This window comes from Vipera berus (assembly GCF_964194415.1).
Source record: "Vipera berus genome assembly, chromosome: 2".
NCBI lineage: Eukaryota > Metazoa > Chordata > Lepidosauria > Squamata > Viperidae > Vipera > Vipera berus.
This window is the reverse complement of record NC_138203.1, coordinates 238,810,554-238,824,892: the sequence shown is the minus strand read 5'-3', so window position 1 is coordinate 238,824,892 and position 14,339 is coordinate 238,810,554. Positions and strand designations below refer to the sequence as shown.

Genomic DNA, 14,339 nt, shown 5'->3' with positions numbered 1-14,339 from the left:
ATCACTCTGCCATATAGGATTATTGATCAAATCAGAGCACTCAAGATTTGTTGCCCTGCCTTGTGATATACCAGTACCTAACACTGGATTTTTGTATGCCTTGCTCAAAATACCTGTAATACAGATGCTGTAGTTTCATTTTTGTGGATTAGATCTGAATTCCTCTTTTATGTTGTATTCTAGATTACCATCTGGAGGTTTTTGTTTTTGGCAGAGCTATCAAACCTTATATTGTGAGGATAATCAAGAGCACAGCGCTTCTCGTTGTTAAAGGGAAAGAAATGACAGAGAGTGAGCATGTTTGTGTATTCAAGGAAGTCTGAGAAGTGTGTTGATAGACTTAGCCTTTATGGTGTGTGCACATCTATGGATACACCTAGGGAGGAACTTCCAATAGAACCTAAAACACCAAGGGTTAATTGTGAAGGATAATTACTCCCAACGTAGTAACTTACTCAGTGTATATGATAGTATAATAAGAAGTAATGAATACACAATTGTATATGTGTTTGGCATTACTTCTTGCTCCTTTTGACAGCTTTTAAGCATCAAACTTAGTTCATCCTCCCCAAGAATGCAGAAATCATTGGTTAGCCCCTCCATTGGTTCTCCCTTCTGTCACCAGCTAAGTATACAAATAAATGCAGACTGTGTGCACTCCTTGCATATTAAAAAGGAATTCTGATTGGTCCAGAATTGCCTCTACAAAGAAATTCCTTATAAGTATACCTCTGTACACAAATAGGATCCATTCTCAGGGGCAGCCTAATGTGCAGATGGTTGGGTGTCTAAATGGCACATGTGTATCAGTGGCAGAAGGAGCACTAATGAATGCTACTGTCTTTAACCTAGTGTTGTTTGTAGGGCTGGTTGTTTTGTTTAGTAGCCAACCCGCCGCGGCCAACTCGCCACAAGACAATTTGCTATGGTCAACTTGCTGTGAGACAACTTGCAGACAAAATTTGCATAATGGTGGAATCATTTCATTAAAGAGGGACAAAATGAAAAGTGAAGGACAAAAATTTAAATATTTTGAAAAAATCTTTTAAAAATAATTAAATATAAATTGTTGAATTGTCCTGTGGTGAGTTGTCCCACAGCAAGTTGGCCACAGTGAGTTGTCCTGTGGTGAGTCGTCCTTGCACAAATTGGCCATGGAGAGTTGGCCATGGCAAATTGGCAGTGGTGGGTTGGCTGCAGCAAGTTGCCTGTGGCAAGTTGTCCCAGAAAGTGGAAGACTGCGACTTCTAGTGCCACCTTAGGCATGAAAGATAGGTGGGTGACTTAGGACCAGTCCCTTTCTCTCAACCAAATTTACCTCACAGGGTTGTTGTTTTGGGGAAAATAGGAAGAGGAAGGCGTATTAGGTATATTGGCTGCCTTGAGTTATTTATTAGGATAATAAAAGTGGGATATAAATACATAAATACATTCTCTTGAATGGAGAGAAAAAATGAACCAGGGTGAGGAAGGCTCCCTTGCAGTTAAGCAGAGTCTAGAGCTCAAATTTCTCCAATCCAAACAAGTCCAACACTGACAGCCCGAACACAGTAACTTCTGGATTAATGTTTCCCCTACAGTGGCAATGGTATGTTATGTTCTGAGTTTCTTGGAATTTTTGAGCCACAGCATTCCAGTGAATTTGGGCAAACACCAACGTAGAAAGTACATACGTTCTGCATCGCTCTGGGTTATACCAAATGTAAACAAGTATCTACACATTATATCTGGGCAATTGGTCCTGTCAGGAAAGTAGAGATTTATGGGATTGTTTTGCATCAAAGGGAAAAGAGATGTTGGCAGCTCTAGAATGCAGTTGTCAGCATATCCACAGCTGCTTAAAAAACACACCAAATAAGCTGATGATGCTTGCAGTGACATAGCATTCCCTTGTAACGCTCTTAGCTCCTCCTAGAATGACAAGCAGATCAGTTTTTTGCATAGCTTTCTACATTCTTCTCTGAATGTCGAGTCCAAAATGCAGCAATACAATTCCTGTCCTTTTAATATTTAGTTGCTGACCTAAACTGACAACTGTTCTTTAGAACAGAGTAACCAGTGGTGGGATTCAAATATGTGAACAACTGGTTCTCTGTGTGGATGCCACTTCCAGAAGTCCATTCTGGGCCTGGGCAAAAAAAAAATAAATTAAAAAAAATTAGTTGCTGGTTCTGTCAAAGTGGTGTGAACTGGCTGAATCCCACCACTGAGAGTAACGTTTGTCTTCCTAAGCTTGTCCTAAGGTTGGTAAGAAAGCAACATATGACAACAGCCCAGCAGAAACTTTGGGACTTTTATGAGTAGGGAAATGAGTTTTTCCTTAGTCATGGCTTCTTTTCAATGGCAGCAGATAGGAATCTATTCTCTATGAAACCAGAACCAGTTTCAATTAGTGAGAGACCAGATTCCAATGAAAATACCGATTCTCTCCTGTGCCTAGGATTGTAATATTATTTCTTATTAGGTTTGGAGAATTTCAAGTCAAAGAAGAAATTTGCTCACTTTAGTAAGAAAGGGATTACATACATGCATATAAACGTAGTCATTGTATTCCTTTTTCTAGTAAATATCATGCAAAGTGCAACAAAGGAATAAGAAATAAGACAAATACTAAAACCATAGATAAGAAACAGAAAAACAAACAGCTAAATCTATTTTACACCAACAACATGGGCTATCTCTTATGTTTCTCTCCATGGAAACCACTCCGGTTTCTGTATCTATGTAGCACTTTGTATATTGCCTTTTGTCTTTGGTCTCCTCACCTCACTGTTTCTGAAGATATTTTCAACTCCATACAACCACAATTTACTTGGTCTCCCTCTTTCTCTCCCTGTCTGTTTTTTCTTCATATTTTTCAATTGCTCTTTGCTCATTTTCCTTATATGACAAACAACCTCAACATACTTCTTTAATACTGATCATTGATTTCTGGTGTTCACTTATCCATTCATTCTTGACCCTATATCTTCCTGATTTACTGTACACACTTCTTTGCTATCCCGTTTTCATTGTCAGATTACTTTTAAATTTCTCCTGACATTCCAAATTCCAACTTCCCCCTTCAAACTAAGCAGGAGTACCCTCTTATCCACAACCATCTTCCTTTTTTTTCAATATTTGTGCTTTGCAACAGATCACACATTATTCACAGCTTTTCTTCCAGCATTTACATGCCTTAAATTTGTCTACTCATTTTTCTATTTTTAGTAAGCCTACTTCCATGATACACGAAGTCATCTATTTACTTTTTAACTGTTTACATACAAATTGCATTTGCATTCCTGCAGTATCCAGGATTGAACCTCCACTGAATGACTGCTTTGATGAAAAAGAGAAGAGGCTTAAGGCCTTGCATCCTTCTTCTAATCTTTACTCTATGTTCATATTTTTAGAGTGAGATAGTTCTGTGGGCTCCATTGATATGATAAATGAAAGACGAAGAATAGCTGAGCTTTAATTAGAAAGCATACTTTTGATTCAGAGACTCGGCTAGTATTCCAACTGCCCTCTCATATATCTTGCTAATATCACACTCTTCAGAAACGCTGAACTTTGCTATCATTTTTGTTTCTATTTTAAATGGTAGCATCCAACTGAGAGAAGGAAACTCCTTCTCCAGCTAGGATTTTTTCCAGATGTGCTGGGCATGCCAACCAATGTAAGAAGATGAAGCCAAAACATCTGGAGGCACCCAGTTGAGGAAGTTTTAAAATTTACAAAGAAACTTTCTATCTTCTTTGCTTTCTCTACTCTTCTACTGAGCTCTGCATCTTTTACTGGCATAGATGCTTCTTTTCGCCAAAGCTACATCTCTTCATTAGTTTCATGGCAGCTTGGATGCACCATTGTTTCCAACAGCAGATCCAGTGATCACAATACAAAATGGAGGGCTTAAACTCACAATCTTTTAACCTTGCTTTTAGCCTTCTAGTTCAGGGGTGTCAAACTGCCAGCCCGTGGGCCGGATGGGTCATGGTGAAACCGCACCCACCCCATTGCCGGCAATGGAAAAAAAGTTGTGATACATCACGACACGTCACGTGACATTGCAAGTTTGACACCCCTGTACTAGTTCAATCCTTCCATTTAGACATGGAGAGAATAATGCTGTAAGAGTCTCTAGCTCTGGGTAGAATAATGACAGTAAAACATCAAGAAGAGATGCTCCTATTTAAATATTGGGAACTCAGGAGATTAAAGTTGGGAAAATATTGCCCAGTTATACATTCCCTAAACATTTGGGGATTTTGGTTTGGCTTGTCCTATTCCAGGTTTGTCACAACAAATTCTGGTATAGCCCAGTCAATGGATAAGCTGAAAAATATGTTATAATATGTTTCACCTCATATGTCCACAAAACCTAAGTTATCCCAAGGACCCAAGTTAATTTATTCCCTTGGGTAGAGCTACACATTACTACCTAATGATTGAAGAGTAAGACTAAGTAAGACTCAGAAGACTAAAATCCCACCAGCAGCCCATCCTTCCTTGATAGTGACAATGTAATTATCATTCTCATTGCTAATAAACAATTTGTTGTCTTTTCATGACATCAAATCTGCTCCATGAAGAGGCTGAATTGTACTTTTTACCTTGGATGTGAATGTGCTGCTTAATCCTAGGTCCAATTGCAGCCTTGGAACTAGGCCAAACTGGTGATGATGTATAATAGTTACCTATTTGTTTATAAATATTGTGTCCCCTGCAGAAAGGGAAATAATGTTAATATAAAAAAGGAAGACATCCAATATATTCTACTGCATTATATTTTAGAGTATATATTCTGTTTGATTATTTAAACTTTATTTTGGCTACTCTGTGTAACATACCACTGGAATGATAGGAAAGAATTTACCCCCAAAATAATAATTACATAATTTTAAAAGCACGGTTTAAAAACATCAGGATATTACAAACATTTTCAGTCCACCAAACTGCAGCTGCAAAAAAAGCAGAAATAGAAATGCTGAACTCCCCCTCCTCATTTCCCAGGTAAAATAGTTCTACCTTTTCTAAAAGAGAGAGCAAAGCAATTTGCTGGGCTCTTTGTGAGTAGAGTAGAAACGGATTCTGGTATGACTTGAATTATGGTATGACTTGAGTTCGGTCTCTTTGAATTCCCTTAAATAACTTTAATTAAGAACAGACCACAGGTCTCTTCTCAAGTTCTGAATCATTTGGCTAACCATCATGTTTCTGGAATAGCCGGTGTTCCCAAAGTATTGGAAGGACTTAGTTTCATCTTGAACAGACCAGAAATGGACAGAAGAACAATGGAGCATAAAACCAAAACCAAATGGGAATGCCTTCCAGTTCTGTCATTTGCAATTCTTTTGTTTTTTGTTGTGTTGCATTTTGCACAAATCAAATTTTCCAGAGGGAGAAGGATATTGGTATGTCCAATTTGTGGGCTTGTTCACATTGTCTTAGTAGACATGGCTTTTCTTTCCTGGGTGAATTAAAGTGCCAGTTTATAAACTGACACAATACTTGGCTACCTAGTCATCTGCATGTCAAAGAATGAATTATTTGATTAAATATAAATTCAATTGTAGATGTTTAAAAAAGCATTCAAATTGATTATTACCAGGTGCAGTATTGTGGGAATGCCAATGTACCAGTATCAAACAGCCTGAACAAATATGCAAATATTTTTCTAGTTCCAAACATGCAGATAGAACATTTTCTCTAGTAGTGATTTAACTAAAGCTTAACTTAATTAAGTTTAGTGAGTAAATGGATTAAAGCTGCTATCCAATATACATATACTGGGAACGAATCCCAAAAGACTTCTGTCTAAGTGAGACACATCTAGGATTGTGAGATAATGTTTGTGGAACCAAGGAGAACATTTTGAATTATTTGCTGTCAGTGTAACTGGTTTGCTTTGGCTCTAAACATTCAAATCAATGTTGTGAGGAATTAATTTTGCTATTCAAACTTTTTGTAGGATAGTCACAGAACATGGGCTCTAATCTTTGTTTGAACTTCCTGCTTTTTTATATATGTGAGCATTTCATAAAGGTTGTCTCTTAACCAAAAGAGAAGCCTGGCATTTGTGCTTAAAGAGCACAAATATAGAGCCATGGTGGCCCAGTGGTTAGAATGCAGTATTGCAGGCTGATTCTGCCCACTGTCAGGAGTTCAATCCTGATTGGCTCAAGGTGAACTCAGCCTTCTCTCCTTCCAAGATCGGTAAAATGAGGATCCAGATTGTTGGAGATAATATGCTGACATTGTAAACTGCTCAGAGAAGGCTGTAAAACACTGTGAAGCAGTATATAAGTCTAAGTGCTATTGCTATTAAAGTGTGCAACGGCAGGCCAATTAGTGTCCCCCCCAACTAACTATCCCAACTCCAGATCATTAAAAAAAAACTATCTCAGAGAAAAGTGCTTGTAATCTTTTAGATGTCATGTGGGATGTTAACAGATGGATCCTGATGGAGTAAGTGAAAACTGCTCACTCTGTTGCACGGCACTCGGGATTTGACCTGCCAAACTGCCGACCATCTGATCGACAAGCTCAGCGTCCTAACCCACTGAGCCACTGCATCCGTTAAGTGAAAACTACCTCCTGCTAAATTTCCCATTTATCTTGTGTGTGTGATTTCATTTCCTTCAAGTGAGATGACACAAAGATGGGGAAGTTAAGTATACAGAATAAAGTGTATCAATTGTGTGAATATGATGTTCCTTTTTTTGGACAACATTGTGGCAAAGTGGTCATAGCAGCAACAGCAGAAGATTATGTTAAAAATAATGCAAAAATTCATGTTTGTTTTTTTCCTTTTAGGGTAGACTACAGGCTTTTTATTACAAACTTCTCTAACTCCTCTCTCTCTCTCTCTCTCTCTCTCTCTCTCTCTCTCTCTCTCTCTCTCTCTCTCTCTCTCTCTCTCTCTCTCTCTCTCTCTCTCTCTCTCTCTCTCTCTCTCTCTCTCTCTCTCTCTCTCTCTCTCTCTCTTTCTCTTTCTCTCTCTGCAAGCCTTGCAAATGCAGACCCAATACCTTGCCTCTACAACCATCATAGCTCCCATAAAAACATGTATATTCTTCAGTATGTTCGTAAAGTCTTTTTTTTTTCCAACCAGCCAAGCTGACTAGGACGAAAACATGGGCAAGGGTTGGTTGCAGACATTTTCAGCTTCTGTTTCCATCTGAATGTAATACATGCCTGTTTGAGTTCTGCTTTGATGAACAGAATGGATATCTGCGAGTGATTTCCCCCCCCCCCTTGAATGCTGGGCTTTGTAGAGGTGGAATACCTTCCTTCTGAAGTTGAATGAATTGATGGATGGCAGCACTCAGCTGGCTGGATTGGTCGCAAGGCTTTGAAATCCAAAACTTGAGTGAAGGACTAATTCTAAACCAAATTTAGAAATAGAATGTGGTTTTGATCATTCTAAGGCAGCATTTCCAACTGATAAATATTCACTCACGCAGGCATTGAGGCAGCACCAATTAACAGTATAGTCTGGACGAGTGTTACAGGGGAGAAAAAAAATGAATGTAATTTTTTTTGTCCATAATCTTTACTTATTTATTGGAGGGGGGAGCTGGCAGGGCAAAAAATGTATTCCACCTCTAGAAATATGGTAACTGAGGAATCCTGCTTGGTTCAAAACCTTATAAGGAACAGCACTGAAGATATTAATGCCGAAAGCTTGATTCATTAATCTAGGGAAGGAAAATTGCCATGATATATTTGCTGTTGAAGACCAGCCAATATGTTTAGCTTCTGCTATTCTGAACCTTACTTTACAGTAATTAGCCTATATTTGCATATGTGAAAGAATAAATAGTGCAGCCAATAGAAAAACTGCTTCCTAGGGATAAATGCTCTATTTTATAAAGAAATTCAGGGATGGGAGAAAACTCAGTATTCTTTTCTCCCCCCCTCTGCGTATTCTTTAATTTTATTTGTAGGATTAATGACTAAAAGTAGAGAACTCTTATCTTTTTACCAGCAAACAGTTGAAAAGAGAGCTGTTATAAATCTACAGTCGTGAATGTATAGTTAGGAAATGGTTTGGGGAGATAATTCTTTTGTAAGAGTGTGGTGCAATCTTGGAGAAAGCTTTCAGGCAGTCAAGAAATTCTCTTGGGTGATACAAACTAGACTGAAACAAGTAGCAACATGTGCTGCGCTCAGCAAGTATTCTAAATCGAGCTATAGGGTTTCAGCGTATTCAGATGGAACAATTAATTCTGGCTTCTGACTGTCAATGTTTGTGTTTCCCACATTCAGGTTTTCATTCGTTTGGTACATGCTGGTGAAACACACATAAAGAGATTATTCAGGAATGGTGGATCACTTGCTTCCTGCGGATGAAACTTTCTCATCCACCAGGTCCTCAATTGGATACTTTGGGGACATGACAGCCATTGGGAGGTCATACCAAATGCTGCCTTCGCCAGTGTCTGAAGATGATAGTGATTCCTCAAGTTTTTGTTCTTGTTCAAGCCCAGATTCCCAGGTTCTAGGCTCCAGCTATGGGAGTTCATCAAATGCTGAGAATCAGGACAGTATCTTGGACTACCTGTTGTCCCAGGCATCTTTGGGGAATGGCCACGCTTCTTGGTGGGATAAAAGGAGACTTCAGCCCATTGTGAAGGAGGAGAATTTTAGAATGCCTGAGTTCACGGTGGAGATGGAAGATTCTGGACCATTCCAGCCCACCCTTGAGGAGATAGAGGAGTTTCTGGAAGAAAACATGGAGGCAGATCTCAAAGAAGGACCTAAGAGTGAGACCAAAGATATGAGAGCTTGCAGCCAAATTACTGTAGCTTCCATACAGCAAAAAGACCAGATGGTACCAAGTGTTACTTTAAAAGACAGTAAAAATGAAGAGTCAAATGGTGCAATGGAAGGCAGCCATACGTCTAACGGAGCAATGTCCCTCGATGGAGGGATACCAGTCATGCTCCAGATCCAACAAGTTCAAGTTAAGCAAACATCAGATGTGAGCCCTAGTTCACAAGGACCAGTGCAAGAAAACATTAAAGTTGCACAGCTCTTGGTCAACATCCAAGGGCAAACTTTTGCATTGGTGCCACAACTTGTTCAATCATCCAACTTGAACTCATCTTCCAAATTTGTCCGCATAGCTCCAGTTCCGATAGCTGCAAAACCTATTGGTCCAGGAAGTACAATGCAGGGTCAAACTGGGGTCATCATGGGTCAGAAGTTTCAAAAGAATCCCGCAGCAGAACTCATTAAAATGCACAAATGTACTTTTCCTGGATGTACCAAGATGTACACTAAAAGCAGCCATTTGAAAGCCCATCTAAGAAGGCACACAGGGGAAAAACCCTTTGCATGTACTTGGCCTGGCTGTGGATGGAGGTTAGTACTGTCATTTGGTGGCTGAATCTGATTCATAAATTCTACTGTGCACCTAATGAACAAAGTAATTGGAGCATGCTCCCTTAAAATTTGGTAACTTTCCAGAAACAACTGTGTTTAGATAACAGGACATTAGCCTTTATATATAAAAAATAGTCAGCGGTATCCCATTTATAAAAGATAAGTCAGACTTGACAGAGCAAGTGCTGCTGTTTGAATGCCACTGACTCAATCACAGTTTGCTTTTTTGCAAACTGTATTTTAGTAAACCTTAGATACCCCGTATAGCTCAGTAGGAAAGGACACACTTTGCATTCAGAAATTCCAAGGCTCATTCTTGTCTACTTAACTTAAGAGGTCTGATAGCAACTGCTGGGAGTCATTTATACTAGCAAGAGAGCATGTTTCTATCTCCTGTATCTAGTATCATCAACTCAAAAGACAAGACTAGGGATATCCAAAACACACCAATTCAGAAGTATGTAAGTCAGCTTCCTATATTTCTCCCATTACAATTCATAAACTGTTAATTGTGTTTTCAAAATCCCTTTTAACACTCAGATCAAAGGATATCTCTGTTATGTAAATAGCTTAATTTCCTTCAGAAATTAACACAACACAAACGCAGTTACACTTTCTCAGATCTTGCAGGTATACTTTCTCAGATAAGGAGAAACTTCCTAAAAGTGAGGACAATTAACCAGTGGAACATCTTGTCTTCAGAAGTTGTGGGTGCTTCATCACTGGAGGTTTTTAAGAAAAGACTGGACAGTCACCTGTCTGAAATGGTGTAGGGTCTCCTTCTTGAGCAGGGGGCTGGACTAGAAGACCTCCAAGGTCCCTTCCAGTTGTATTCTGTTTGAAATCTGGTCTCTGAAAATATTTACCTCTTAAAAATTTAAGAGGTAAATGCCAAATATTTTCTACTATGGTAGCCACAAGTGTAATCTTCTAGTAGATTCAGGTAGATTATTTATTAATGTGTATGTGTGTGAGTTTATAAATATATGTTTGCATACAGAGAGATTGATTCAAATTAATCCACATTTTTTTCAAGATAAGGAAAGGTTAGTTAAAATAACTCCCAAATCTGTAGATAAAGAGAATTTAAGCTTCTTTGACCCCCAGTTGTCACTGCCAATAGTTAAAAAAATAGTAGGACTTTTAGTCCAAATATTCAGGATTGGTCACTTGTAAAAGCATGATGCCAGATAAACCTAAGACTTAATTTCTTGAATTTTGAAATGTGAAAAAAAATCAAAATTACTGATATGAATTCCTGCCTTGCATTGTATAAAGTTTCTCTCTTCTGATTCTTTTTTTTGGGGGGGGAGTGGTAGTAATGGATTGGTGTCTATTAATGACAGGGTTTTATATAAACAATTGCAATATTTATTTTCCATTATGCAAAAGATATTACTAATATCTTCCTGGCAAACTGCTTAAAGAGAAAGAAGATGCAGAGAATAACAATAGAAATAACTTTGCAGCATTGCCAGTGGAGCTGCATCCTACCAGGTCTACTTAAGGGGTATGGATATCCTTAGCAGCATTAGCTAGGTTTGATTTACTAGGCCTGGGTTATTCTGGAATATCACCTTGTACCTTCCTGGGCAACCATTGCCCATTGCATATCCACGCAGAGACAGAGCCCTCCTGCATCTTAGATGGCTGAGGGATCTGGTTGAGGACTAGGCTGGAAGCCCGGAGACGGTGAATTCAAGTTCTACTTTAGCCATGAAAGCCATCTGCGTGATCTTGGGTCAGTCACTCTCTCTCAGCCCAACCCACCTCACATGATTGTTGTTGTGGGGAAAATAGGAGAAAGGAGTATTAAGTATGTTTGCTGCCTTGAGTTATTTGTAAAAATAATAAAGACAGGATACAAATTACATAGATAGACAGACAGACAGACAGACGGATGTAATCTAAGTTTCCAGAAACAAGAGTACATGAGGTTGCCTTGTCAAAGCTGCTGAGAATTATCAGTTGGGTGTTTCACTTTGTTTTCATTCCTTATGCCAAAAATATCCATTTGCCATGGGGCACAAGTGCCCTTCTACCCCCAGCTTGGAGGTTGAGGACTAATTTAAGGATACCCTAAAGAACATTTGGATATATGAATTTCCCTAGGCCTTTTTTCTTGGCTTTTAATTTTTTTTGTCAGCAGGATGTGCAAAATATTAATATATATATATATTAAAAATTTTAATATATTAAATAAATATATATTAAAATTTTAATATTTAGTAGACATGATAGGCTGTTTCTCTGACTCTCAGAATATGGCAGTTGAATATTTACTAATATGGCCCTTTTCCAGGTATTTTGGATGTGTGCTAGAATATTGGTTTAGTGCAGTGTTCGGCAAACTGAAATCTCAAGGCTGATTGTAACCCTGAGGCCTTTCTGCCTGGCCCTCAATGACTTGTTCACCAAAATGGTCAAAAGATTGTGCTATAGTGTCCCACCATTTTGAAATGGGAAAGGTGGAAAATTATATGTAAGTCCTGAAATAGGCTTAACAATTTAAACAGCAGCCACTCCCTTCAACCCTCATTCTCCCCTCCCCTCAAAAATCAAGACTTGGCTCATTTTTCATCTTACCACAATGTGGTCCTCATTACCCTCCTCCCATTTTAAGTGCAACTCCCTCCCAAAACAAGTTACTACTCTGAGCTCTGAATTCTGCTTTATATTTGCATTCGTGGGTACTTGCCGTTGGGCAAATATAGACTGGCTAACCAGAATTCAGAAATAGTGCCCTGAATCAACCAAATCAGTGATCCCTCTTCAAAAACAAAGGGGAAGGGAACATTTAGAATGGCTTGTGGACTAGATATGTCACAAGGTGTGCTGACCTAAAAAAAAACAGAAGAAAAGAAAATGAATCTCAATGCTAGGAACTTAGTAATATCATTGCTTCATATTCCTTTGCAAACTACATATTCCATGCTTTACTTTACTCTTTTGTATCACTTCCCGGTATTAACTAAGCACACCTCTGCCCCTCTTGTTTCAGCAAATATAGCTCAAATGCATCATTGGTATGATGGAAGATAGACCAAATTAGGAAACCAAAGTCATGCATGCCACAGAATCTTTGAAATCTGAGTGGGCTTTCCCCCCTCCCTTTATTTTTGTGAGAACAACAAAGAGCCTTGTCCCAGATGCTTTCTCACAATTACAGTTCTGGCCCAGACTCAGAGTTCTTTTATCTGACCATTGTCTTGGCTGCAGCTCTTCCTTCTTTCCTCAAGGCTATTCCTTCTTCCCATTACATTTAGTGGTTCAACTTATGAGTACTGGAAACTTTGTAACTAGCCATCTTGGAAGCTGAATCTCAATCTTCTGTGACTATTTTTCTGCGCTGCTAGTAGACTAGCCACTTATGCAATCAGCTAAACACACAAATCAATCAGATGATTTAAGAATTGCTTTTAAATTAAGGATGAAGTCAAGGAACCTCAGCCCCTGGGCCAAGGACCGGGACTGGTCTGCAGTGAGCGAGAAATGGGGCTGTGCAAATGAATGAAGCCCCATCCATGCATGCATGGGATGCAGGCAACGTGCAAAACCATGCTCCCCCCACCCCACCCCCACCCCGGTCCACAAAAAAACCTCTCTCCACAGAATTGGTCCCAGCGCCCAAAAGATTGGGGGCCAACTGGATTAGGTGATATGCAGAGTAAAGCTGTCATTGCCAACAAGCTAATCTTAGATGTTTCTCCAGGTTTTTCCTTCTGGCTGGACAAATGCACTCAAGAAAGTTGAATGCCTCCCATCTAATCCCCCCTGAATTTGGGTGTTATTCTGATTCCAATCCATATGTTTGCCACTAGAATTTGTTGCTGTACAAAGGAAGGGGAGTTGGCGCATTTTTTTCCTTCAAATGTTCCTCTCTTTGGGGACTCATCTCTGCTTTCCCAACATCACTGAATGTTCTTCTTGAACATCAAAGTCAGATTCTCAAATTGACTGAGCCGGCTGAGCTTAGAATTACACAGCTTTCTTTTATCAGCAGGTTACGTTTACTTCTTTGGAGTTCGAAGAGAGAGTGAGACTTCACGAGACTGGAACAAATACTGTCTATTTGAAGCCTCTGTGTTTTTTTTCCAGATTTTCTTAAATGCTTCTGATATTTTTCTCCCTTTCTTTCTTCTTTATGTCAGGTTGAGTAGACATTTCCCCCCCCCCCCCGAAGTAAATGCACTTAAGATTACTGGGAAGCTTGAAAAATGTTGCACAAGAATATAATGCCAGAGGTCCATAAACCACTACTGGTTTCAGTATAGAAGCATTAGCGTTTCTGGTTGGGGATAGTAACTGTGGGCGCCAAGGGCAATGATCTGGAGTTCAGAAAAAAAGGGAAAGTCCAGAGCAGAGCTCTGTGCTGTATAGAGGCTGGCTATTGACTCAAAGTGTGTATCTTTAAAAACAAACAGAAGTGCTAAGAAGAATGAAAAACCTGTGCTTTATTTTTCTTGTTTGAAAATCAAATACATACACAAATATAGCAGCTTGTTTTTTTTTTTAATTGTGTGGTTTCACTGGTAATTTCTTTCTCTTATTAATTATCAGTACAGATAGTACTTGACCTACAACAGTTCGTTTAGTGATCGATCAAAGTTACAATAGCACTGAAAACTCATGACCATTTTTCACACTTAAAATGACCGTGGCAGCATCCCCCATGGCCACATGATCAAAATTCAGATGCAAACTCATATTTATGACGGTTCCAGTGTCCTGAGGTCATGTGATCACTTTTGGCCATCTTCTGACAAGCAAAGTCAACGGGGAAGCCAGATTCATTTAACAAATATACTGTATTACTAACTTTATGTTCTGTCCCAGCCTACGTGAGTCCTTGTTATGCTCACAAGGAGAAACCCCTCTTCCAAGAAACAGGCAGGAACCGCAAGAAAAAACCAACCCCTTTTATTCTCACAGACAGGAGTCAATGTCCAAGGCAAACAAACACAATC

At 39.2% G+C, this 14,339-nt stretch overlaps 1 protein-coding gene across 1 annotated transcript in view; it reads left to right on the top strand.

Moving 5' to 3' along the window:
* Positions 1-14,339, top strand: part of KLF15 (KLF transcription factor 15) — a 28,283-nt gene that overhangs the window by 3,301 nt on the left and 10,643 nt on the right. Inside the window, exon 2 of the mRNA XM_081318641.1 lies at positions 8,254-9,351. Within this exon, the coding sequence (XP_081174767.1) occupies positions 8,309-9,351 (1,043 nt within the window). The 5' untranslated portion in view covers positions 8,254-8,308. The remainder of the gene's footprint in view (positions 1-8,253; positions 9,352-14,339) is intronic.